A 27460-nucleotide genomic window follows, 5' to 3' on the forward strand; every position below is an offset into this window, starting at 1 on the left:
TCAAGGAAACTATAATATTTATTAAAAGTACTACATGGAACTCATAAGTAAAATATTATTTAAAGAAATGTAAAGCAAAAATATTTAAAACATAATGGGTCTGAATCCATCAACCAGGGCAAATGTTAATGTCTCTGCACCCGTCTCCTTGCCCACCTCCTGATAAAGAGGACTAACATGGTAAAATTGTTCTTGAGGACAAAGAAAGATGTCTCCTAAATGGGGCTTGGAGGGTGGGCACTTAGTCGGATTCAGAGACTTCTGCAGGCTCACTGTTCCCTGCCTGGGAGCTCAGGGAGGCCCCCCTGTGAAGGGTTTTGGGCATCAGTGGAACGTCTGGTCTGGGGAGTACTGCAGCCTCCATGTTCTCCTCCCAGTCCGTTGGGAGTGTTGGCTCCTTCACCTCAACAGTGCCCTTGGCAGCAGACGGAGGAGGAGCAGATGGTGGTAGTGATGGCAGTTCATTGACAGGTGTAGTTGTCATGGCAGCAGGCAGACTCCCAACTTGTTTGGCCACCAGTTCTATGAGCCTCTCCATTCGGGAAGGCTCCCATTTCCTGAGACGTGCCTCTTGCTTCAGGAACCATTTCATCGGTGTCTCTTCCTGAATCCTCCCTTTCCCTGAGGAATTCAAACTGATACTGGTTCCTCCTGTGCAATGAGCAGATTTCCCCATGCAATGAGCAGATCTTCCAGGATTCTTCTCTGTCTGCCTCTGCTGTCTCTGGGGTGTTGCTACTGCCCTCCCAATGGAAAGGTTTCCCTCTCAGGAGCTGAAGATCCTGTCAATTCAAAGACAACAGTAGCTTTATATATATATTTTTTCCTTTGGAAGAAGCCAAGAAATCTCCTCTGATAACCACTTTGCTGTAAAAGTTTTGAAACTTTTCAGCTTTTCAACAGTGTGACTGTTAGACTAGACTTGGTTTTTGGACAACTTTTGCAGCCCATGGGGAAGAACCAGAGGCTATTAATGATAAGATAAATGTACTCATGTTTTTAAAAATTTTAAATGTTCATTGTATTACAAAGGGGGTGGCAGTTCTTTCCAGGGTCTAGGATACCAGTTTGCAATTTCTTCTTTAAAGGCTGGCCAACATTTGGAGAACATATATTTTCAAGATACCAGAATGGAAAAGAGTGGAGGATATTCAGCGGTCGATGCCAGAGAGATGTTTCCGCTAATTGTCACCCCTCTTAATATTGCTGAATGGAGGGGTTTGGACCAAAACAATCAATAGGAGGACAAAAGAATGCCACCATGTCCAAACAGCAAAGCAATGGGGGTCATTACAGGCAAAAAGGCATCCTTTAAAATCAGGAAGTCAAATCCTAATGAGGAAAATAGGAAGGAGCACAAACTCTGGAAAGTAACATGTAAAAATAAGGTAGGCCAAGAAATAAATTAACAGTAATTTTTTTTAAGCACATGAAAAGATGGAAGTCTGCCACAAGGCAGCAGGGCTACCAAATAATAAAGGCATTAAAAGGAGCACTCAAGGAAGACAAGGCCATTGCAGAGAAGCCAAATTATTTTTTTGCATCAGTCTTCACTGCAGAGGATGTGGGAGAGATTCCCACTTTAGAGCTATTGTTTTGGGTGACAAATCTGAAGTACCATCCCAAATTGATGTGTCAGTAAAACAGGTTTTAGAGTAAACTGATAAACTAAATAGTAATAAGTTATCAGGACCAGATGGTGTACACCATCTTCACTGAGTCCTGCCCAAGTGGGAACGTCTATACTGCTATTTTTAGCCCTATACCAAAACAGCTGACCTGGACTCTACTTGTTGCCATGCTGTGTATGTGTACCCTATGTGACCATGGGATAAGAGGGAAGGTCCTCTCTTGGATCAGTAGCTGGTTGAAAGATAGTAAACAAAGGGTAGGAATAAATGGTCAATTGTCACAATGGAGAGATGTGAACAGCAGGGTCCCCCAAGGATCTGTACTGGGACCTTTGCTGTTCCAACATGTTCATTAATGCTCTGGAAAAGGGGGTAAACAGTGAGGTGGCAAAGTTTGCAGATGATATAAAATTATTCTAGATAGTTAAATCCAAAGCAGGCTACAAGAAGTTGCAGAGGGATCTCACAAAGCTGTGTAATGGGGCAACAAGCAGATGAAATTCAACGTTAAGTGCAAAGTTATACTGGAAAAAATAATCTCAACTATATATATATATAATGATGGGTTCTACATTAGCTGTTACCACCCAAAAAAGAGATCTTGGAGTCATCATGGATAATTCCCTGAAAACTTCTGCTCAAATGAGAAGCAGTGGTTAAAAGGCTAACAGTGCATTAGGAACTAATAGGAAAGGGATAGAATATAAGAGAAAATATTATAATCCCACTATATAAATCCATGGTGCACTTACACTTAAATACTGTGTCCAGTTCTGGTTACCCGATCTCAAAAAGGATATAGTGCTGTGGTCCCCAAACTTTTTACCTCGTGCCCCCCTTACCTTTGTCCATGGCTTCTGGAGTATGTGTGTGGGGGAGGGGGGGGAGGACGTGGACAGGAGTAAGGCCGGGGCCCGAGGCTGGGGCAGGGTGGAGGGGAATGAAGTGAAGGTCAGGGGCTGAGGTCGGCAGCCAGGGCTGAGGCCAGGAGCGGAGCTTGGTGGCACTCCCTCCCCACCCCATTGGGGCTGGCCTAGGCCCTAGCTGCGACCCCCAAATGTTCCTCCATGCCCCCCTAGGGGGGGTGTGCCCCACAGTTTGGGACCTCTGATATAGTGGAACTGGAAAAGATTGAATGAAATGAAAATGGTTAGAGGTATAAAAAAAAGCTTCCATACAAGGAGAGGCTAAAAACATCAGGGCTGGTCATCTTAGAGGACTATAAAATCATGAATGGTTTGTAAAAAGTCAATAGAGAAGTGTTATTTACCCTTTCACACAATACAAAAATGAGGGATCACTCAGCAGGTTTAATATAAACAAGAAAAAGTACTTTTTCACACAATGCACAACTAACCCGTGGAACTCATTGTCATGGGATGTTGTGATGCCCAACAGCATTACTGGATTCAAAAAAGAACTAGAAAAGTTCATGGAGGATAGGTCCATCAATGGCTATTAGCCAAGATGATCTGGGATGCAACCCCTTGGTTCAGGGTGACCCTAAACCTCTATTAGAAGCCATGAGTGGAAGACAGAGGTGGATCACTCCATAATTGCCCCGTTCTGTACACTCCCACTGAAGCTCTGATAGAGGCCACTGTCAGAGACAGGATACCAGGTAAGATGGACCATGGTCTGACCCAGTATGGCAGCTGTTATGTTCTTATGACCAATCAAATTTGCACTTCCATTGAACCTCAAGACCCAGCTGGAGTTTCTGCTACACCAAAATTTTGCTCAAATATGCTTACAGGACTGGGAGGCAATTTGACTGGAAATTTATTACATTCTTAACTCACATACAGAGTTTCCATGTAAAGAGAGATGCGAACCACAAAAAAAATCACCCACCCACTCCCAGCATCATGAGAAAATCCTGCCCCTGTGCCTGCCTAACAACAGTGCAATGACAGGGAAAGAAAGAGACATTACAACCTTATTTCATTCCCTGAAGTTTTAGATCAGCACCACAAAACCCTCACCTCTTCACTGCAAAGGGACGTGGCACTATGTTTATCCAGCCACCAGATTGTATCCTTCTCCCACCCAGCTTGTGCAGCATGGCTCAGTGCTGGGACAGGCCAGACACCATGGACAGAGATGGTAACAATTTTGTAATCTTCCAAGGGAGAAAGGACTGCTGTGACAGACAACCGAAGTGTTCCTTGCCCAGATCTAACCTCCTCCATTCCGCGTGGCTCCTATTTGTAAGGGGATGATAAGATCAGAGGTGTGTGGTAGAAGCAGTGAAACAGTGTAATCTTCCAAGGAACAAAAGGCAGCTGTTACTAACATTAAACAAACAACTATAAGGTTGGTTTTTTTTACAACTGTGCCATCCCCAGCTGGAAGCTTTTTAAACCCAGACCCTCCCTTCCCCTGGTCTATGTGGTCCTGTAACCATTGTTGCCTGTCTGCTGGCTAAGTAATGCACAAACACAGGGATACAATGATTTTTCATCAATAATCTGTTTTTAAGCCACAGCTTCTGCCAAATGAGTAATAGTGCTTCATCAGAAAGCAATAAAATCAGTGATTTGTAGCTGTGTCGTGCTCAGGGACCATTTTGGAGAGGAGCAGACTGGGGGCTGGATGGAGGGGAAGGAATACTGGAGGAGCTTGGTAAGGGGATGGTGCATGACAACGGTGTGGATTCAGCACTGCAGTTCAAACTCAGGAGACATAGCAATACATGGCATATTATCCCTGGAGGAAAAAATCAGTGCACACTATTTTAAATGCCCTGGGGATCTTAAAATCAGGAATGTAGTGCCAAAGCAAGAGGGGATATTTTCAGGGGGGGGGGGTCTTTTATACTAACCAGCCTGGGGTTTTGGTTCCTGCTGCGGCTTAGGGGCCTCCTCAGGATAATTGGGGAGTTTCATCAACCAGTTCCCCAAGGCAGAGATGCAAAGCCACATGTTGTGCATCCTCTGCAGTCCCTGCTGCCTCCTTGCCCTGGCCCTCATTGGCATCCTGATAGACAATGAGCCAGTGGTGCTGAGGAGGAGGTCATGACTCGTGAGCCATGTCACTGAATGTCTTGACATGACCTGTTCCAGCTCACTGTTGAAGGTGCATGTATGATGAGCCCTCCCACAGCAACTGTTATTTTTTCTGCTCTCTGGTACACGAGCCTCAAGTGCTTTATACATTCCCAGCACAGGACTGGAGTCCGCTCAATCTCCACTTACTCTGGCCTCCATGAAACTTCCCAATAGAGGTGGATGTTCCTGCTGCCCTGGGAGAAGTCGTGGAGGATGATTTACTCCAACCACACATTGATCAGCACCAGGGCGTGGTCAGCAGGCCAGGTGGTTGCTCTTGGAGCACAATCCACGTTTACCTGTATTGATCAAAAGCGTGGAGTGGAGAGTTTTTTTCCCTTTGTTCCCTCCCACTTCCTGCAGCAGCTCCTTGCCATCTCCAGGGCAATTATATCTTGGATGATGTCACCTGGGGAACCCCCAAGCTCAGCATACAAAAGAATGGTCAACACCTCTTTGTTTTCAGCATCCTGACACTCCTCATAAATCAGCATTGCTACAGACTGAACTGCTTTATTGGGCACTATTGGTTTATCAAAACAAATGTGATAGTTTCACCTTAAGAGCACCACAGTTATCTAATGCTAATTGTTAGGCAAGTCAGCAGCCAGTGATAGTTCTTTTAATGACTGTATCCTTTTGTTCTCTTTGCAAGACCCACAAGGACTTGAATGTCAGGAAGTTCATTTTCCCCCTTCACTGAATATCTGATCAGAGTAGCCCATATATTACCCCCCTTTAGTAGCCATGCTGCCAGCAACCAAAGCCACTGTTGGATATACAATGACAGTTACCACAACAGCTGCTCTGTTACACATTCCCTAACCTGCCAATGACACTGCCACTGAGATTCTGCCCCTTTTATCAGAGCTCCCACTTTCTTTCTCCCAAGCTCTCTGCTGCCATAGTACCACACCTCCATCTTGGCAGGTTGGCGAGCAGCATTCTCCACAGCTGCTTTCTAGGGCTGGTTCACAGAGTAGCCATTAGGAGGTGTCTTTAATGTACCATTTGTGGCCACCCTCTCCAGGGACTGAGAATGTCACCTCCACGATGGAACCAGATCTCACTGGCTGGAACCTGCAGTGGCCTAATCTGATTTGTGTTCAGGACTTCCAGATGGCTGTGCACTGCACTGCTGCTGTGCCCAGAGAGCTAAATTACAACTAATAGTGATGCCTTAAAAATTACCTATGGACATTATTTTCCCCATGTGAAATATCTGGGCTCAAAGAAGGAATTTGAACTTTGTCTACTGTATTTAACTTGAGCAATAAAAGGGCTAGTTTATGTTCCAGTGGTAGAAAAACAGTTATGTCTGGAAATTCATGATGTTCTAGTTGAGTTTAAAGCAATCAGAACTAAGGCTACATAAAGTCTAATTTAATGTAAATGTTTAATGTTATAAGTATTTTCCTTTGTGCGGATATGCATGTTTGTTAAAAAAAAAACAGGCTATTTTAAATTCAGCTAAGTATTGTTTATTCTAGTTTTAAGCGACATGTGAAGGGACAAGAAGCTAGGATTTTTGGTTTTAGGACATCTTTAATATGCCTACTCTTGTTGAAAACATTTTGGGAATAAATGGGGCCTGAATTAGAGGTGTGTTGTAGCAGCTAGTTGCACCTTTATTAAAAAAAAGTATGCAACAAACCTCTTCCTCTTCATTTAAGTTGGTCCTAGTTATGAACTAGATTCTATTTCCCTTACTTCCACTGAGAAGCACTAAACTGAATTCAGAGGGCCACTTTGTGGAGCCAGGTGCTGTTCAGTGTGCCTCAGGGTATAACAATCTGGCCCTAAATGGGGAATTTTTTAAAACTAGTGTATATTTCTCTTTTATGTAAATGAAGAAAAATCCTCAAAAAGTTACATGGAAATATTTTCCATTTTTTTTGTCAAAACATCTTAGATTTTCCAATCAGCTCAAGCAATAAAAGAATAGCAGTATGTGGGTTTTTATTTGCGGTAGAACTAAGGACAAGTTTTGCCATCACTGTCACGAGTGTCCAGATTCTGTGATATTCACAGAATCACAGGGTTGGAAGGGACCACAACAGTCATCCAGCCAAATACCTACCAAAATGCAGGATTTGTTGTGTCTAAGCCATCCAAGATGGATGGCGATCCAGTCTCCTTTTGAAAGCCTCCAATGAAAAAGCCTTCATACCCTCCTGAAGCAGTCTGTTCCATTATCCTACTGCTCTTACAGTCAGGAAGCTTTTCCTGAGATTTAATCTAAATCAGCTATGCCGCAGTTTGAACCCATTGCCTCTTGTCGTGCCCTCTGTGACAAAAGAGAACAACTTTTCTCCATCTTTTTTATGGCAGCCTTTCAAATATCTAAAGACTGCTATTATTTCCCTCTTAATCTCCTCTTTTCCAAATTAAAGATACCCAGTTCTTTCAGCCTTTGCTCATATGGCTTACATTCCTGCCCTTTGATCATCTTTGTTGCTTGCCTCTGGATCCTTTCTATACATTGGTGACCAAAATTGCACACAGTACTCCAGCTGCAGCCTTACAAGCACTGAGTAGAGTGGTACTATCACCACCCGTGACTTGCATGCTATGCCTCTGTTAATGCAACTTAAAATTGCATTTGCTTTTTTTGCAGCAGTATCACACCGACGACTCACCTGGAAGTTGTGATCCACCAGAACTCCCAGATCCTTCTTAGCAGTGCTGCTGCCAAGCCAGTTTTCTACCATTCTGTATTTGTACATTTGGTTTTTCTTCCCTTTACATTTGTCTTTGTTGAATTTCATTTGGTTGTCTATAGTCCAGTTCTCCAATTTATCTAGATCCCTCTGAATTGTAGCTCTATCCTCCAAAGTATTGGCAATCCCCCTAGCTTTGTGTCATCTGCAAACTTGATCAGTATGCTCTCTATACCTACATCCAGGTCATTAATGAAGATGTTAAACAAGACCAGACCCAGAACAGATCCCCGTGGAACTCCACTTGAGACCTCCCTCCAACTTGATATCATTCCATTAATAGTTACTCTTTCTTAGCAGTTGTTTAACCAATTATGTATCCACTTAATGGTAGTTCTGATGAGCCTGTATTTCCCCAGCTTATCAGAATGTCATGTGGCACTGTGTCAAAAGCCTTGCTGTAGTCCAGGTATATTATGTCCACCACATTCCCCTTATCCACCAAATCAGTTATCCTGTGAAAGAAGGAAATCAAGCTGGTCTGGCATGATTTGTTCTTGGTAAATCCATGCTGGCTGCTAGTGATTACCCCTTCATCCTCCAGGTATTCGCAAATTGAATATTTTATACATTGCTCTAGTAGCTTCCCAGGTATTGAAGTCAGATTGACTGGTCTGTAGTTCCATAGCTTCTCCTTTTTCCCCTTTTTAAGATGGGCACTATGTTAGTCCTTCTCCAGTCTTCTGGGACCTCTCCTGTCATCCATTGAGTTTGTAAATATTATTGCCAGTGGCTCCAAGATTTCTTCAGATAATTCTTCCAGTACCCTCGGGCGAATAGCATCCAGACTTGCTGATCTGAATTCATTCATATTGGTCAGAAGATCTCTGATGTGTTTTTTACTTATCCTGATCCCTTCCCCTTTATTGTCTATGGTAACTTTGTATTAATGTGTATAATTATTACGTTAATGACTTTTTGACATATTAGGATTGTGTGTGTGTGCCGTAATAAGCAAGTTGTGAGTAAATGGGCATGGTGGGTTTCACTTACCTCTTGAATACACCCTTGCCATCCAATTGCAGTGCTGTCATTCTCTTTGGCTACCAACACCTCCTGCAGGCTGTCAGCAAGCCTCTGTGGGTCTTCTGTGACTCAGCCTTCCACTGAGTCACACAATCCAAAACCCTTTCTGGAGTATAACAAACAAAACCTGAAACTGTTCCTTGCCCTTCAGGGTCAATTATAAACAAAATAATCTCTTACCCTTTCTGGGTTAAATTTTCTCTCAGGGATAGAAACAGCAGGGGTTCTCCTTCTTAGTCTCTGCCACTGAAGGTGGCCAGTGATAGGTGCTGGCTCAGCCTGGTTCCTCTGGCTCCAACGTAGGGAGCTCCCTCCTCACTCCTCTGGCTCCAGCTAAGAACTGACTCACTGGCAGCATGCAGCTCCTTTTATTTCGGTATGCGCTGGGGCTTGATTGGCTGTTGCCGGTCCCCAGCCCTTCTGGTTGCTGGACAACCATATCTTGCTAGTTTTCAAAACGGCTGCTCTTTTCTTCACAGATAATTGTTTCCTGGACTGGGGTGCAGCAGAACAGTGGGGCTTCAAGCAAGGGGCCATGAAGACCTGATATACTCCATCATAATGGGTGAGTGAGAAGGCAGGTGTACGTGAAGGTGAAGAGTTGGACGCACAATGCATTGGTGTAGACAACAGTGGGGTTGGGCGGGGACTTTAGTCCCCCAAAAATGTAGGGATTGCATTAAGAAAGAAAAAATACACTGGTCGTTGAATAGAAGCTCATTTATCTCATCTTATGGAAAGTGGACAAATTTAATCATCACTAAAGGAATATTCAACAGCTATCATTTTATTATTTTTTAACTCTATCTCCTCTCCCCATAAAAAAATGTTGTCTATGCCCCTGCACTGGACCAGATTTTCAAAAGTGAGTGAGAAAAAGTACACATGCAGAAACTTCAATGCATTGATACAACCTTATTTGCACGCATACATCCTTATATACCCATGCAGATCAGGGGTTGTGCATGTGCACTTTTGGAAATCTGTTCCTTTGTTTAAAATCTTATGACATCTACAAGCCTATAAAGCAGGTGTGGCCAAACTGTGGTTTGTGAGCCGCATGCGGCTCTTACAGTTAAAGTGTGGCTCCCGGAGTCCCCCATACACCCTCCCCCTGATTCTCCGCCTATAAAACTGGGCAGGGGACACTCGGGGCTTCTGCCCTACAGTGGGTGGGACTAGGGGCTTCTGTCCTGCAGGGAGGGGGCGGGTCTAAGGACGTTAGCCCTGTGGGTGGGCATCGGGGCAGAAGCCCCACACCCTGGCAGGTGCTGCCCCGTGGGACAGGTTGTGCAAGTCTTGCGGCTCTCAAACTTCTGAAGATTATTGTATGTGGCTTGGGGGGTCAGTAATTTTGGCCACTCCTGCTATAAAGGATGGTGGAGGAGGCCAAAAATAGGGCAAATTCAGAGAAGATGTAAATTGTGGTGTAAGTTTTACATTGGTAAATCACAGCGGGTGTAAATTAGTGTAATCAACATGACAAGGGTGGAAAGATGGGGTGATAGCAGGAAAAATAATTGCCAAGAGACTGTAATAAACCATAAGATAAAGCATTGAGCCTGAACACCACTGACTTACTGATGTGTAGGTTTACACTTTCTTTGAATTTGACACAATGTAAAAAGCAAGGACAAAAAGGGCCAGACTATGAGGCTTGTAATGGAGGGTAAAGCACTGACAAATATAAGACTACAAAAGTTTTGGTGAAAGAAAATATATAGTGGCAAAGTATTCCACAAAATTGTCGCATAATATTTGTGGAATGAAAAATTAGGAACCTGAGCACAAAAGAAAAGTGGGAAACAGCACTTGGGTACTGAAAAGAACCCCAAAACCATCTTCAAAAATATATTTAGAAGTGTGATTCTGCAAAGGCAGTTTGATTTCTCCAAAAGGTCTGAGTTTTTTCAATTATTTTTACCATGTTTTTTATAACTTAGGACACCAATGCCCCAAAACTACTTTCCAATCCCTAACCCTCTAGTTTATTGGCATGTACACAGAGAAAGTATTCTCAGAACAGAGCCCCTACTCCTAAAGTTTCAAAGCAGTGATGAGTTAGGTGACTCTCCCTAAAGTGAAAGGGAGTTACTTGGTTACAAAGCCAAATGTCATTTTTAAAAAACATAGGGGTTAAAATCTAGATGTTACCCATAATCTGATGTTACATATCAGACACTGATGAAATTCAGGCATCAGCTTCCCCATTCTGCAGCTTAGGTCTCATCAAGGGAATTGATTCATCACACTGCAATCAGTCCTTTCGGTACTTATCTGAATACAAATTAAGATACTGAAAGAGATTTACATGTTTGCGTTGTAGAAGACAGCGCTCAGGAAAAACTGATTTATCATGTGCAGTGGATTTAGTACAATACAGACTTCCCTTAAAGTTGAATTGAGAAGGAGTTTTTAAAAACTGAGCTCATGCTCTTCTTTACGCTGCATACAAAGGATAAACACTAAGAGGGGGATTGTTTGTTTGGTTTGTTGTAATTTTTTTTTGTTTGTTTCCCTCCCCTGCTTGTTTTTTACCTTCGAATTATCAGGAATATCAAGTTTGGTCTTCCCTAATTTTGCTGAAGAACCTGTGATAGGTCTTGGAGATGTTATCAGCTCTAACATCTTCACTGAAGGGGTGAAGGTGTTGAGCTTTCCTTTCTCTAAAATATTAATTAGTTATTGTAATCAATTAAAAAAAAACAAGAACCAAAAAATTTTAAATAGTCCAATAGTTTTAGTTAAACCAAAAATCTCTCCCCTCCCCCTCAATGTTCATTCTTTTAGCTCTTTCATGTAAAAACATGTCAAAAAAAGCAAAGCCTCAGCTATACATCAGGAGCAAAAAAGGGCAAATGCTCAATTGTTTTTTTCCGGTACACGTCACTTTTAAATGACAGAACTTTGGGTCCTCGGCTCCTTTCCATTCTGTGGTGTGGAGGGGAAAAGAGGAGGGCTAATTACACCTTCAAATATATACACAAACATATATATGAGAGAACAATGGCTAGGCAGTGGGTATACTGTGACTGCTCCTTATTATACCAAATACGATAATTTTAGTGTTACCTAGCCCTCCTTTCCATTTGTTTAACTCTGTTGTGTCTTGTTACATGATTAAACTGTAAGATCTTTGGAAAAGAGATGTTCTTTTGTGCATAGCAAAAAGGGGCCTTGATCTCTCGCTGCAGTCAATACCACAATACAAATAAATAAATACATTAAATATAACATATAGTGATTGAATTGAGGAAAGGTAAAGTGCATTAGTGTCTATGTCAAATCTTCAACCTTCACAATGCTGCTAGTTGGCTAAAAAGAACATTTTGAACATACCATCACTTTTCCACTCCGATTTAAGTACTGTTTATTTACTGAGAGACACCAAGTAATGGTATCTTTACTTATCTCCTAATTTCACAGATTAAGTTTTTGCCACCATGACTCAAAATGCAAAACTGTTTGGGCAGTTCTAAAACCTCATAATATTCTTTCAATAATTCCTACAAGGATTTCCAAACTGTATTGATTTTAATCAGCTTCATTCAACTACACTTCCTGATACACTGGTCAATTCTGGGTAGAATTAAAAGTGGAATTTACCTTTTACCCATTTAAAGCAAAACACTTGATGAATTAAAGAATGTAACTGTGATTTAAGCATTACAGTAGCTGGGATCTTAGGACCTTATTTAAAGCCCACTGAAATCAATGGGAATTTTTCCATTAAGTTCTTTTGGGCTTTGGATTAAGCTCTTAATAATGCAATATGGGCTATGACAGGGGTGGCCAGCCTGAGAAGGAGCCAGAATTTACCAATGGACATTGCCAAAGAGCCACAGTAATAAGCCAGCAGCCCCCATCAGCCTCCTCCTCCACCCCCCCCGCCGCTCCCAGTGCCTCCCACCCAGCAGCCCTGCCGATCAGCGCCTTCCCTTCCCTCCCCACACCTCCTGATCAGCTGTTTCACAGCGTGCAGGAGGCTCTGGGGAGGAGGGAGGGAGGAGCGAGGGCATAGCAGGCTCAGGGGAGGGGGCGGGAAGGAGTGGAGTGGAAGCAGGGCCTGTGGCACAGCCAGGGGTTGAGCAGTGAGCACCCACCGGCACACTGGAAAGTTGGCGCCTGTAGCTTCAGCCCCAGAGTTGGTGCCTATACAAGGAGCCGCATATTAACTTCTGAAGAGCTGCATGTGGCTCCGGAGCCACAGGTTGGCCACCCTGGGGCTAAGATAAGAAGGCAAAGAAGGTAAGAAGGCAAAACAGCTTAATTTGTCTGAGCGTTCTTTAGAAATTAATAAATAAATAAAGTAATCAATACTACTACTAATAAAATAAATCTAAAGGCTTATAACCTAGAGGTCCTCGGGCCGCAAAGAAGCTTTGAATTTTTAGATACAGTTAAATGTAATCTGAACAGTATCTTGATATCTGTTTTTCCAAACAGTATCATAGTTTACAACACGAGTAACAACAACAACAACAACAACTAAAGATAGTAATAATAATAATAATAATTGGGCTTACATAGCACCTATATTAATTTTCAGAACATCCTTATGAAGTAAGCAATTAGAAATGGGCTCAATACTCTGAGGAAATACAGATTCAGATCTGAGTTTAACAGCTCAGGCGAATCTGTATCGTGGATCACTTTACCTATTACTCAAATGCAGCAGCTGCTAGAGTGGAACACAGCAGCAGTTTTAACAGCAGACAGCAACACTAAACAAAATGTTGGGATGAGAAAAAATACAAAGCATATTCAGCTGAAAATACAGAGGGAATTTAGTCCCCAGTTCAGCAAGGTACTTAAACACCTGGCTAGCTTTAGGCTCATGAGGAATCTCATTAGCTTTAAGCACATGAGTAATGTTATTGAAGTCAGAGTGCTTCAGTACCTTACTGAAAATGGGGTCTTAGGTATACAGAATATAAAACATACTAGTCAGTGAAACCCCAATAGGTTCATTTCAAAAGCAATGGTTGAAATGTTCTGCCCAACAGAGAAGTACATAGAGGCAGAAATTATTTTGCCTAGCTGTGACTAAAATGATGTGGTTTTATGATTATCAGTACTGTCTCTTGATGAGGTTCATGTTCTAGTAAGCAAACATGCAGAAATTATTGCTGGTCAGCAAAGGGTCATTGGCAGAAAGATGCTGAATTTAAGTCAGACTGAATTTTCCAGACTGGTGAATGTGAAGAAAATAGGTTATTGCTGTATCACCTTTTTATACACCCAAAGAAAATAGAGGCGGGAGGGAAGGCTTTATAAAAACAACATGTTTTGATCAGCCACGGTAGGAAAAGAGTCTTCCCCTGCTCACATCCTGTTTGTTACTTTTCTATCTAGGTGTCAGGTTTAAATTTGGAACACATAAGATGCAGTGAGTATATCTAATCAAATGAACAAATAAATAAATAAATGAACAAGGGAAACCAAATCGTAGATTGTTCTTTTGATGATAAGAATGAAGGAAACAGCAATATCTTTTTTTCAAATATTAAATCTACTGTGATGTGCATAGGATGAATTATATGATGCCACAACCACTAACCTACTGTAAGATCAGATGTGGATAACAGTGGAGATTTGCTAGATAAAAGGCTTCCTGAAGTTCTACACACTAGGAAAAGATATGGTGTAAATTTGTATTCATTCATCCATCCAAAAATTCACTTGATGTAAAAAGTCACAAGGAATGGAAGGAAAGAGACTTTTGAGGAATATATCAGAGAAATATCCAATTACTGAAATCACCAAGTCACTGGACTTACCTGTGATAGCTTCCTCAAAATTCTCTTGCAATCAACCAATGAGTTGCTTCTGTTGTATCACGTTTATTTTCTGTTACTGATAGCTGATACTTACACCACCATTTATCTCTTCCAGGGATAGTAAACCACTCTTCGGAACCATATCCAATGGCCAAGATCACACTAAATTAGGCTTCTTCTGTCTTAAACATAGAGAGATGGTGTTGCCTAGTTGCTAGTGCAGCAGCCTATAAATCAGAACACCTAGATTTGATTTCTGCCTCTGCCACTGACATGCTGTGTGACCTAGGACAAGTCACTGACTATAAACTCTTTGTTCTTAGTTTACCCATCTGTAAAATGAGGAAAACAGTGCTTACTTCCTTTGTAAAGCACTTAGAGATCTACAGATGAAAAGATTATTAATGATTATTATTAATATTATTAAAATCAAGGGACAGCAACTATTCCAGACAATGGGGGCTCCATGTTAATTATAGATCTAAGTAAACTGCAAATAATCCTCAGAAAACCGTTCAGCAATAAAACAGAATTTAAAGCTCTAAAGAGGGATGTACTGCTTTTAAAAAAGTCTGTGTTTTTTTTTGTTGCTGATGAACTCTGTTGTGCCTGTTTTTTTCCATTCAAGGAGGAATCACTATATCCTGTGTTAGTCATTCAGGACGGTACCCTGCACCGACCTCTATGATTACAGAGATTCCTGACCCAGAGAAATTAGAGCAGTTCCACTGCAGAAAGGGTAGGGTAAGAGACCATGGTGTGTACCTCAGACCTATGCTCCATTGGGATTTCCTGTGCCCCCGTACAAAGGAGATTTTTGAGGAGTGGCTTGGCAAGGAAAATAGTATGGATGATTCCAGTGGATTCTCATTTAAGTGGCTCCATCAGTCATTCTCCCACACTGAGGGAGTGTGGATCAGCCAGACAGACAGAAATAAATATTTGTAGGAAAGAGCCTACAAATATTTATCAGGAACTGGCTCCTTTCAAGGTTGTGTTGTCACCTGGGAAAGAACAAAATAAAGGAATGGCTAGGGGGATTACTACATGAGAGCATGTCGTAAAACGGGAGAAGTTTGGGGTCTGCATAAGGGGCAGGAAGCAGGGAAATTCTAAAAGTTTGGAGTTCAGATACATTTCCAAAACGAACCTTCAAACAAAGTGAGGTTCACCCATCATTGCTCTAATTACTTGTATAACAAGGAAGAGTCCTCACCATGATGTGAAGAACAATTTCTTTTGTAAGCAGAGGAAATCAAATTACTGTTGGTGGTTAGGTTTGTTTCTTTTCAGAGGGGGGAGGGAGTGTGGTTAGTAGTGGCCTGACCTCCTCTCATTTGCATTAATGAACTACCACAATTTTTAAAATCTTAATTTTACCCCTTTTTCCTGGATGCCCTAGTATTGAGGTAAATATGTGTAACCCTGTTGGGGTTCAGAGAGCATGGCCCTTTAAATATTTTTCCTGAGGGGGGAAGTTCCGATTGTTCCAGAAGGAGGAAGTGCTGTTGGGGAACAGATATGCCAAACCCACAGAAAAAACGCAGAAATTGGGCTTGTTTTTGGCTTAATTGGCTTGTGAGTTGCTTGTTGGCTAGTTTTTGGCTTGTAGCTTGTTTGACTTGTAGCTTGTTGCTTCTTTTTTTTGATCGGCTCCCAGCAAGCAGGGGCAAAGGGGGGTAAGCAGGGATAAGGGGGGGGAGAGAGAGTCGGGGTGCACAGTGGGCCCACCACAGTCCCAGACTGCACACCAGGGGGATCTAGTCACATAGAGTGTTGGGGTTCTTAGGGATTGGCTTGTTTTGAAATGGGATTAGCTTGATTTTTTGCTTATTGTGAAAGACAAGGTGCTTATTTACCACGTGACAGTTGGCAACTGTGAGGGGGAGCAGAGAGAGAGGGGGGAGAGCAAGAGGGTGTGTGTCGGGAGCTCCAGACGGAAGGGCTGCAGCAAGCAGGCCATCACAGAGTGAAGCAGCCAAGAACGTGCCTGAAGCCTGGGAGGAACAGAACGACTGATCGTGGACACCCCAGGACAGGAGTCAGGAGGAGCACTGTGCCAGGGAGGAATCGCCCGAGAAGGACAGACCTAGTATCACTTCTGCCCAGAGCTGCATGGGGCTGTGAGTACTAGGGCTTGTGACTTTGCATTGGGAATAAGGAGGGACGCTATTAGCTAATTAAGTGGGGAGGTTGTTGCTCTGAGTGGCTTTGTAGAGAGCACCAGAAGAGGGCACTGGAGGGGTTTGTTGGGGAAAGTTTACTGGCGCCAAAGATGACCAGGAGCACCCAAGACTCACCACTGGACTGGAACTTTGCCCAGGATTCTTGATCTCTGTGTGCAGACACATTGCTCGGTGCCTGCCCTGTTGTGCCACTGGGCCTGTGGGGCCATGCAACCCTGTTTTACTGCTCCCCCTATATTTCCCTTGTTGTTTTTCCCCTCATCCCTCTGTGAATGAATATTTCTCTTTCCTATATTCACTGTACTCTTCCGGTGAATGTGTGTTCACTCTGGGAGGTCTGGAACAGGTGCCCCTGGGGTGGAAGAGACTTTCCCTGCTGCATTCCTGCATGCACCTTCTCTTGGCCAGAGCTGCCTGCAGAGCAGATTCCATCTTGGCCATGAGGGTGCTAAAGTTACATATGAAAATATTGAAATGAAGAGGGAAATGTCAAGGAATCAAAAGCTGGTGACAGATTGTTCCTTAGGTGTAGGCTGGGGTGGGGGGAGATGGGGGTTAAGCCCCCATGAGTTCCATATTTTCTCTGAGACATTGCCTGTGCTAGTGGACCACAGACTATGATTTAAGAACTATTACACTAGATGTTTCATTTAAATTGGTTATGCCCTGATACACAATATTCAGGTGGGCTTCTGAAAACATATTCAAAATGGACCCCCTACATAACTCTGTAGGGCCATTCCACTCCATGCTTGTTTTGTCCCCCACTTAAGATGTCCTAATTCACAACATCCTAACTTATTCTCTCCTTTACCCCATATGATGTACCTGGTAGCTCTGCATTCCTCACTTCTTCTTAAGCTTCTGACCCCCTTATAATCCTCAATGTCCCAGGTGATGCAGACCTATTTCCCCTGGGATTTTTTTACTGATCTCCCACCTCCCATTTATCACATCTGCTGGTGGTTGACACAAATGACTGTTATTTGGGGCTACCTCCCTAAATGAGCAGAAAGCTGCTTCCCCATGTGCTGCCTACAAGGCTGGCTAGTACAGGGGCTGCTTTTAGAATTCAGGGCAGCAGGTAGACACAGAGGTCAGTGGCTTCAGGGAACCACAAAGCACTTTTACCCACTCCTCAGCACATACAGCAGCTTCTTGCAGTGACGATGGATCATCTGCTCTCCCGTCTGGTGACCCTGTTTCTCCTAACTACAGGTTAATCAGACGAGGGAGACCCAGCTCTTCAAGTCTGACTTCTTCTTCCACCACAAACAACAATTTCTCCTGTAAAGACCCTGAACTTGTGGGCCTCCAAGAACCAGAAGCAGTTGGGTTAGGATTTATGCTCATATGGGTGGGTAAATATTTAGTGACATGGACAGCATAAGAGACTAGCTACTAGGTTTTTTTTCTTCTTTTGAGAAGGGTATCTCCAGAAATCTCAGAGGGAAAGTGCAATAGCCCCATCAGCAATTTTACAGTGGCTTCACATCAGTTTTTCCTCCCTTAAAAGAGAGAAGCCATTATTCTTCTTTGATTCCACTAAATGTTAATTCTCATTTTGCTCCCCCACATGTCACCTATGAGTGGATATACTTCACACAAGTAGGCTTAGTCAAGAATCACAGCCTTTAACTGGAAATCAAATATTTTATGAAACAAGATCAAAGGTGTCAAACATAGTTTACATTTTGAAGAGATGACATTTGAAAATATTCCTTTGAACTCATTTGACCAGGGTTATTTGGGGTTTTTTAAAAATCACACCTGTGTACAGACATATACTCTCTCTTCCTTTATCTGGTAAGAACAAGGTGTGGAGACTTGTGCAATAGATAATTAATCTCTATTGCTATCTATAGTTTCATAGTTAACACTGTCTTGGTAGAAGTGTGAAAACACATTCACACCTTAGAAAATGGGTGATTAACTAATCAAATGACAATATGAATCTCAGACAGAAACACAGAAATGACTGCAAGCTAGAGCTATTTATGACTATATTTTTCTTTGTAACATTTAGGAAAAAACCCTAAAAGCTGCACTTTTCAGTCATCTCAAGCAGTTTCTCAAACTTTTTGAACAGCATTGTTCCTCAAACATATGGGGAAAATTAGCAGGTTTTTCCCACTGTAATCCACACAAAAGTGCTGAAAATCAGGGCAGCAGCCAGCTGTCTATCTATACTAGTGCTCCTAACATTGCTCCACCAGAGGAGCTAAACTGGTGTTAGCAAACATTTTCCTACCATAGAGGAGTTCCACGAGACAGATGACCTCAGCACCATCAGACCACCAGCAGGCAGATGCTATTAAGCAGCAGTCATTGCCCCATAGAGACTCTGTTAAAACAGTTGTGCTATTAAGTATCATTGATCTTAAATCGCTTCCCTGGGAGATTTCCCAATTAAGCGGCTTTCCTGGAAAAGTATGTTCCAGTTAAGTGGAGCATACTGTAATTCCTTTACATACGAGTTCTATGCAGCTAGAACCTTACAGCTTTTAACAGGGCTCCACATGGGTGCAGAGCTCGTTGGCGGATTCACACTCAAATAATTATTTACTACATTTAAAATATATACTTCAAATAGGATTTTCAAAACAATTTCTTACCTACTAATGTTCCAGTAGCTCCATACAAATGAATAGTGCTGATCTCTCTTAGCAAGAGTTGTCAATTTTACTGATAATTTCCAGCAGGAAGTCTGGTCTGATGAGGTAGTTTGAAACACGGGAGAAATGCAGGTCACCATTTGGATGCACACTAAAAGCAAGAAAATTACAAAACTGTTTTGAGATAAGTTCTGCAACTATTCAGAAATATTTTTTGGTTAACAGTTGTTAAGCTATATAATCAGACTGTCAAGATAGCAGTTTGCTGTTTGATAATTATTTCTTTTTATACATAATTATTTCTTTTACATTTACATTTCAGGAAGTGACTGTGCGTGAATTTTTGATTTTGTGAAAGCAAGGGATCATAATGCTTTGCAACTTTACATCTGACTGCAACCAGGCACCTGGTATAATTGAAACACTAGGATCACACTATTACAAACATTATGCTGATAGTGGGGAGAAGTTACAGTTGCTGTGGAAAGCATCTGCTGAGCATATAAAATCTCTCATTAATGTAGATTTTTTGTATTTATAGTATTTAAGGAGACATTGTCAAATTGATTTAGTTTAAATTCCATTTTCTAATAGATCATCCTTTAAATATGATGCATTGATATTTTTAATCCTTACAATAAAAATTGTGTTTTTCAGTCCCCCTGTTATTTTTTGTAAAGCTCATTAACAGAGGAGAAACTGACTCACTATATAGGAGAAACAGTAAAAAGTAATACACATGGGGTGCTGTCAAACAGTACAAAACCCGTAGAAAAATATTTTTTCCTGCTAAATTCTTTATGGTAATTGTAGGTGTTACTTGTAACTCTAGTATGTACAACAGCATAAGTTTTCAAAATGGTGAGTGAATTTGGGTGCCTAAAGGCTTCCAAAAGTGGCTTGGTTTCAGAAAGTGCCGAGTATACACACTCTGAAAATCAATCTCTGCTAAGGTGTCTCAAATTGGGCACACAAGAATGCGGGAATCCAAAATAACCAGATACTTTGAAAATGTTGAGCCAACATTTTCAGACCAAAATCTGATTTTTCAAATTAACAACGTTCCTTTAACCTACCACCAGGGCCGGCTCCAGGCACCAGGTTAACAAGCAGGTGCTTGGGGCGGCCAAGGGAGAGGGGCGGCACCTTCGGCAATTCGGGGGCGGCAGGTCCCTCATTCCCTCTAGGAGCGAAGGACCTGCCACTGAGCTGCCGATTGTGGCTTTTTTTTTTGCTTGGGGCGGCAGAAATGCTGGAGCCGGCCCTGCCTACCACAGTGGAAATTCCAGTAGAATCCATTAGACCCTTCAACTGGACTCTTTTGGTTTCTTTTAGTCGAGGGATTCTCAAGCTTCATTGCACCATGACCCCCTTTTGACAACAAAAATTACTACACGACCCCAGGAAGGGGGACTGAAGCCTGAGCCCGCCGGAGCCCTGCTGCCCTGGCGGATGGGGAGGGAGGGAGGGGGGCAAAGTCCAAGCCGGGGCTGAAGCCAAAGCCCGAGCCTCCCACCCCCCAGGGCTGAAGTCTTTGGACTTTGTCCCCGAGGGGTGCAGCTTGGGCTTCAGCTTGGGCTTTGGACCAAGGCTCCAGAAGTCTAAACACCAGCCTTGGTGACCCCATTAAAACAGGGTCCCAACCCACTTTGGGCTCCTGACCCACAGTTGGAGAACCGCTGTTTTAGTCTCTGCTGGTCTCTCCGAGGTCTATGAGTCTTCCAACAGAAATGAGCAATCAGTGGACGAATAGATCAATGTACTTATCCAAAATGTAAGTGCCAGCTAGAGACAATAGGAACCAGTCGAAAATTTTCAGCTAGGGTTACCACTGGTGTACAGTTGACAATTATCACAATTAACAAGAGAAATCCAATGTAAGCCACCTTGTCATATGATTCAAAAAGACCTATTGAGTATTTGTAGGGAATTTAGATGTGATAATTCTGAAATGGAGTATTACAATATTATCTTATAAATTTCATATACCTGAGGTGATTATTTGAATTCAGAATGCAATTATTAAACCATAGCCTATTGTCATTTCTAAAAATATTTAGTTGGATGTTATCAGCAAGTAGTCTTTAAGCAGTGCTTATCTTAAAAAGATAAAAAGAAAAAGACCTTCACTAAAGCAATCATGTTTTAATCAATCACGCAAATTTCTTGTAATTAATTTGTCTACCAGGAAATATTGTAAATGCTGAAAAAATAATCACAGTTTAGTTAACTTTCATGTTTTAGTGAGGTGTCTCAATGAATTCAATTAAAAGCTTCCCTCAATGCTGATTACGTGAATCATCATCGGTGCTCACATAGGTTTCACTGCAAGTCAGATTTTATCAAACATGGGTAGTGCTGAAACTTTTTACCATGTTCTTTATCTGGTTCATCAGAAGTTGGCAACCGTTATTTGACCTACTTAGCTTAGAGGATAATATACCTGTCATGTTCCAGTTTTTGTATTGCTATTTGAGCCCAAACTGGTAAGTGACATGTTGCTAAAGCCTTGGCTAAGCTATAACTTAACCAGTACATAGTCTGTTAGTGACATCTCATTATCCCTAAGCAGGGTTTTGACGACACACAATATAGTTAATACTCAATTAATTATAGCACCTAATAGTGTTTCATCCTTGCTAGTGACACTGGCTGGCATGTGGTTGATTCTGGCAACCAGTTGAGCACACTCACTTTTTGCAGTGTAGATGTGACCATTTAATCATACCTGGATACATAATGTGGCTGTTTTCTTTCCACCCACTGAACTGTAGGACATTCACCTGTCTCCTATCCAAATTAACATTTTGGTCTGTCTTTCTGATACCAACCTGAAGATATCAAGTTTATTCATTTATGCTTAAAAACAGAGCTCTTATTCTTTTCCTCCTAAGCCTGCCCCATCTTGCTTTTCTCAGTCACTATGGACAACATCACCCTCCTTTGGGTCACTAGGGCCTGTAACCTGGGTATACTCTTTGACTCAGACCTCTCTCTAGACCCCTGCATGCAGGCCGTGTCCGAACCTTGCTGCTTCTCCCTTCAAATATCTCGAAGGACTGGCCTTTCCTCTCTGTGTAGGCAGCTAAAATGCTTGCCTAGGCCCTCATCCTCTTGTGTAATGATAACTACCGCCTCCTCTCTGACCTAGAGAAATGCTATATGCCTTACCTAGATGCATTCAAAATGCTGCTGCAATTGCCATGTTCCTGGCTTACTGCTTCAACCATTGCACTCCACTGGCTGCCCCATCTACAGCTAAAACAAACTACTTGTCTTCATTTTTAAGGCCCCTTCTGGCCAATCCCCAACCTATTGTCTCATATACACTATTGTGATGTCAGTCCCATGACTCTGCTCCACAAGTGATGTCAATCTTGACTGCTCATTTGTCAAATTTTCTGTTGAGCACCTTTTTACACTTTCTCCCATATTGTCCCTTATGCATGGAATGAGCGCATGGTAAATATTTGCAAAGCTGCTTACTGCTGAGGGCATTTTGCACCAAAAATTTTAAAATTCTGTGCCAAAAATTAAAATTCTGCAAATTTTATTTGTCAAATAAATGTAGAGGCTCCAGCATGACATTGGGGAGTAGAGGCCACCAGCTGCAGAGGTGGGAGATCACTGTGCAGTTCTCCCCCTTACTGCCCCCAGGACATGGATTCAGGGGTGAGGCTGCACCCAATCGTGACACAGTGCAAGGACCCTATCCTAGAAACACCCCAGGGCTCTGCCACTCTGTGTGGGCAGGTAGGCTCTGCAAGGCAGGATCCAGGTGTGGAGGGGCTTAATGTGGGGGGATCCAGGTATGGGTTGAGAGGGTTCTGTGTGGGGCAATCAGGGTGCGGGCAGCTCAGTGGGGGAATCCAGGTGCGGGGGATTCTGAATAAACACAGGCTTGTTGGGGGTTTCTGGGTGCAACAAAAATGGGGCTCTGCAGGGGGGTCCAGGTGAAAGTGGTTGGGGCTCAGTGATGGTGGTGGGGTCTGGGTGGGGGGGGGAATAGAGGTTGGCAGGGGGATCTGAGTGTGTGTGGCTCAGGTGTAGCTGATTGGGGCTCAGTGGGGTGGGATCCCGATAGCTCATCAGGGTGGTCCAGGTGCAGAGGGAGTGGGGCTCATCAGGAGGGTTCTGAGTGCAAGGTGGTGGTGGTACCATTTTTGGTGTGAAATTCATATTTTACAGAGACAGATGAAACAAAAAGAAGAACAGGAGTACTTGTGGCACCTTAGAGACTAACAAATTTATTAGAGCATAAGCTTTCGTGGACTACAGCCCACTTCTTCGTGGCTGTAGTCCACGAAAGCTTATGCTCTAATAAATTTGTTAGTCTCTAAGGTGCCACAAGTACTCCTGTTCTTCTTTTTGCGGATACAGACTAACACGGCTGTTACTCTGGAAGATGTAACAAAGTCCATTCTACTCAACTTAAAGGACTAAGCTCAAATTTGTGGATGTAGGAAGTGTCAGGGCACACAATAGTCTTAAAAGAAATGCTCTAGGTCATCAAGACCATGAGTGATCAGCTGGAAGATTCTGTCTACCTCATGCTCTGCTAATTACTGTGAATGCATAAGCATGAGGAATTTGATCCTCAATGTGGCCACAAAAGTTGAAACAATCTACTTCCAAATAAAAGGACTTGATTTCTCATAAGAGGAGAATGAAGTGGGTCTGTAAAAAAATAAGCTGTTCCAAGCCTCAGATCTTTTTTTCCTTAATGAACATGAATGATCAGAATAGATAACCCTAACCTTGTGTTCTATTTTTTCCACATGATTCCCCAATCATCTGCTCCCAGATCCCTTCCAGAAGCACACAGGTATTTAAAGAAATTAGGGTGTTTAAAAAAATAGAAATGGTTGGATTCTCCCAACTGTGACAAGGATGGAGAGGATCCTCCACAGTAAAGATAAAACAAAACAAAAACCCTGAAAAACACAGGTTGTCACAAAAATGATCCTTCATCTGCATCTATTTGGAAAAAATTTGTCGAGAAGACTCCTAGATTTCCTGCTTGCTTGAAAATGTTAAGCCTTCAGAAATATAATTCTTCAGCTTGGACTCTCTATGTGGAGCAGTATATAAGCATGCAAAATAATGGAAAAGTTGCTAAATGAAAATTCACTTTTGCAGCACTCCCCAAGTATAGTATCTTTTCCTGCCAATTGGTCAATTTGCTATTGGGGGGAGGGGTGGTCATGTGGGGTGGAAGGAGAGTGGCCTGTTTTTTATACCTTGCAACAGTTCCTGAAGTTTCAACTCTTGCCCTGTATCCCTAATATCTAATTTTTCTTAATGTTGTGGGTGTTATGTTCATGCCATGCATAGAGAAGTTGGATAAAAACATAAAATACTCTTGCTGGCAGGTTGCAAAATAAGTTTTGTAGAATTCAGACTGATAACACACAAGAACCCAAAACAGAGACACACAAAGCAGGCTTCTCCCTAAGGCCAAGGGGCACAGATCACCCCACCTTGTTTTAGGCTGACACTTTCTAGACTGCTGAGACTCTGACCACATGCTTCTCTATAGAAGGTAAAGTAGCCTACAAGCAGGACCAGGGAAAATGATAGCTCGCTATTCCAGTACGCTCTAGGGTCCGGGTCCATGCTTGCCCTTAAATGTTATATTTTATAACAGCTTATTGTTTCATTCTCTAAAAGTTGGCAATCCTAACTCATGCTTACAGTAACTAAAGAAAGAGCAGGTTTGACACTAGTGAGGTCCCTTTCAGTCCTACAATTCTAATATTCTGATTCTATGAAGACAGCCTAGCATCACTTTTGTTTTGTTTGCTACCCACTGTGTCAATATCATTCATCTCTCAAAAAACTATGGACTATCCCAAAATTACTTTTAAAAGGCACAAGGGGCCAAACTCAGCCCACACAAGGTACATAGAGAGTTTGAACAACTGTCTATGCTTTTTAAATAACCTAATTTTTGAGCTCTCATAAGAGCTAATAATGAATTTTCCCAACAAGCATTTTAGTACTATTTTTATATGCCTTCCCATATGCATGGAAGAATTCCCTTCATATATGCACATGGTCCACCTCAAATCTCTCCTTAAAACTCACCTATGCTATAATGCATACAAAAATGGTTCTGACCACTGCTTGAGACACATCTTGATCATCTCCATTTCCTTGTTATCATCTGTGCATCCACAGCTCAGCGTATCCTTAAACTGCAAACCAGGGGTCAGCAACGTTCGGCACGCGGCTTGCCAGGGTAAGCACCGTGGCGGGCTGGGCCAGTTTTATTGACCTGCTGATGCGGCAGGATTGGACGATCGTAGCCCCCACTGGCCGCGGTTCGCCGTCCCGGGCCAATGGGGGTGGCGAGAAGCCGCGGCCAGCACATCGCTCGCCCGCGCCGCCTCCATTGGCCTGGGATGGCAAACCGCAATCAGTGGGGGCTGCGATCGTCCGAACCTGCCACGTCAGCAGGTCAATAAAACTGGCACGGCCCGCCAGGGTGCTTACCCTGGCGAGCCGCATGCTGAACGTTGCCGACCGCTGCTGTAAACTCACTGATCCTTTCTCTTTTCATTGAGACCAGTGCTTAGTACAGTGGGAACCCAGCCCCTAATAGTACAGATACTAAATAATAACAGGGAGGGTGCTCCCAGGCCTTTGTGCTCAGGTGCATGCATTTGAGGGTATCCCTTAACCACTGACTAGTCATAAGTGGTAATTATTAAACACACTTCAGTAACTCCCTCTAGTTGGCATCTCCCTATCGCCACCCTCACGGTAGCTGTGTTATTATGCCCATGGTACAGATGTGGTACTGAGGCACAGAAGGGATAAGTGACTTGCCCGGGGTCAGACAGTGAATTGGTGGCTGTTGTGGGATCAGCTCCCTAACACCCTGGCACTACTCAGAGACACCCCGCTCCAAGACACCACCGAGGCCACAAGTCCCTTGCACTTTACTGATTCGGACTGGGCGAGCGCGGGCTTCCTAAGGGGCTGAGTCCCCCTAAGCCGAGCACAGCAACCACCAGGCTGTGGGCGCCGCCCGCCTCCTCACAGCACGCGCCCCCGCACCCCCCTTCTGCGCCTCAGTCGCCTGCCAGCGCTTGCGCTCGTCTCGCTGGCTAGGTGCCGGCACACACGCCCCCTTCCCCGCCTCCCTTCACCCGCCAGGGCGCGTGCGTCTACCCGCGGCCTTTCTCTCGCGGGCTGCTCCGCTCTGTCCGCGCCCCCGCTGGAGGCCAGTTGTCTTCCGCCCGCCGACTCGGCCCACGGGCGCGCGCCCGCTTCTGGGTTCTTCTGCCCCCCCACGGCGGCCTGCAGATTTCTTCTCGTCTTCTGCGCCTGCGCAAAGAGCGTGGGCTCTCGGGAGTAGTTATGTTGTGGCGGCGGTTGCTGTAGTGAGAAGCCCCACATGGAGCCTCCCCCGGGCACAGCAGGTAGGGGCGGCTGTACCCCTCCCCCCTCCCGGTGCGGGGAGCAGGAGCAGCAGCAGCAAGCGCCTGCCGCTGCCGCCTCCTCCCGCCTCCGTCGCCGCCTGCCCGTGCCGCTCCGCTCTCACCGCCCCAAGGTGTGCTGTGCTGTGCTGTGCTGAGGGCACCAGGAAAGCCCCGCGCCTGCCCTGCGCGCCTCGGGGGTCGGTGGTGGGAGGGAAACGTACCGGTAGGCTGGCCTGTGGTGCTGCCAGCTGACGTTAAAGGTCACGCTGAAGGGCGCCCTGGGGAGTGAAAGTAACCCTGTGTTTGCCCCGCCTTGGGGCCACGTGGCCCAAGGTGGGTGCTGGTATGAGCTTGCGCCCTCTCCCTGGCTGGGATGTTGATGTTATCGTTGACCCTGGTTATGCTAGACCTGTAATTCGCAACCTGTTCTACAGCAGGGCCCCCCCTCCCCGGCCTAGAAATGCGGGGAAGGCAGCTCTGGTATGACCTCCTGATACCGGCCTGTGACTCCCCTGCTGGACTTTCACTTGCCACTGCCAACAGTAACCACTGGGGTCAAGTTTTAGCGTAGACAAGGTGCTGGCAGCTGCCTGCCTCTTAACCACTGTGCTGTGTAAACCAGCTTTGGGCTGGGTTCGATGACTAGATGGCTGAAATGTCATCATCTGGTCTACGTTAGCATTCCTATTGCTCCACCAGAGGCAGGGATACTGGGGAATGTGAGGGGGAATATCGAGTGTAAACACAATTGATGACTAAGTGCTTGTCTACACAGGAAAATTATGTTGATACAAGTTAAGGTGTGAATTTAAACCTATATTGTTATATTTAAACCAATATAGTTATACCATAATAAGTCCCCCTGTGGATGCTCTTATTCTGGCATAAGAGGGCCTTTTCCCAGTTTAGTTTATATTGCTTGGGAAGGGGTTCAAGCTAAACAAACAAAAAGCCATTTCTTATACTGGAATAATAACTTCCACATGGGTTTATTTTGGCATAACTATATTAGTTTAACTATATCA

General features: G+C 43.7%; 1 protein-coding gene and 1 long non-coding RNA gene across 4 annotated transcripts in view; one reads left to right on the forward strand and one right to left on the reverse strand.

Annotated features, from left to right (window-relative positions):
* LOC135981354 (uncharacterized) lies at window positions 1-26324 on the reverse strand. 2 transcript variants are annotated; one of them, XR_010598341.1, is made up of 4 exons: window positions 26185-26324; window positions 19009-19159; window positions 3617-3835; window positions 1-782 (listed from the first exon to the last, which is right to left on the reverse strand). It is a non-coding gene; the product is annotated as an uncharacterized LOC135981354 (long non-coding RNA). The 2 variants fall into 2 exon arrangements; XR_010598340.1 differs by lacking the exon at window positions 3617-3835.
* The window catches only part of CMC1 (C-X9-C motif containing 1), a 66556-nt gene continuing 65394 nt past the window's right edge, over window positions 26299-27460 (forward strand). Inside the window, exon 1 of one of the 2 annotated variants that reach the window (XM_005297109.5) lies at window positions 26299-26435. In XM_005297109.5, coding sequence (XP_005297166.1) covers window positions 26411-26435 — 25 coding nt within the window. In that variant the 5' untranslated portion in view covers window positions 26299-26410. The remainder of the gene's footprint in view (window positions 26436-27460) is intronic. The other variant, XM_065583517.1, reaches the window with a different exon arrangement.

This window comes from Chrysemys picta, chromosome 2 (assembly GCF_011386835.1).
Source record: "Chrysemys picta bellii isolate R12L10 chromosome 2, ASM1138683v2, whole genome shotgun sequence".
Taxonomy (NCBI): Eukaryota; Metazoa; Chordata; order Testudines; family Emydidae; genus Chrysemys; species Chrysemys picta.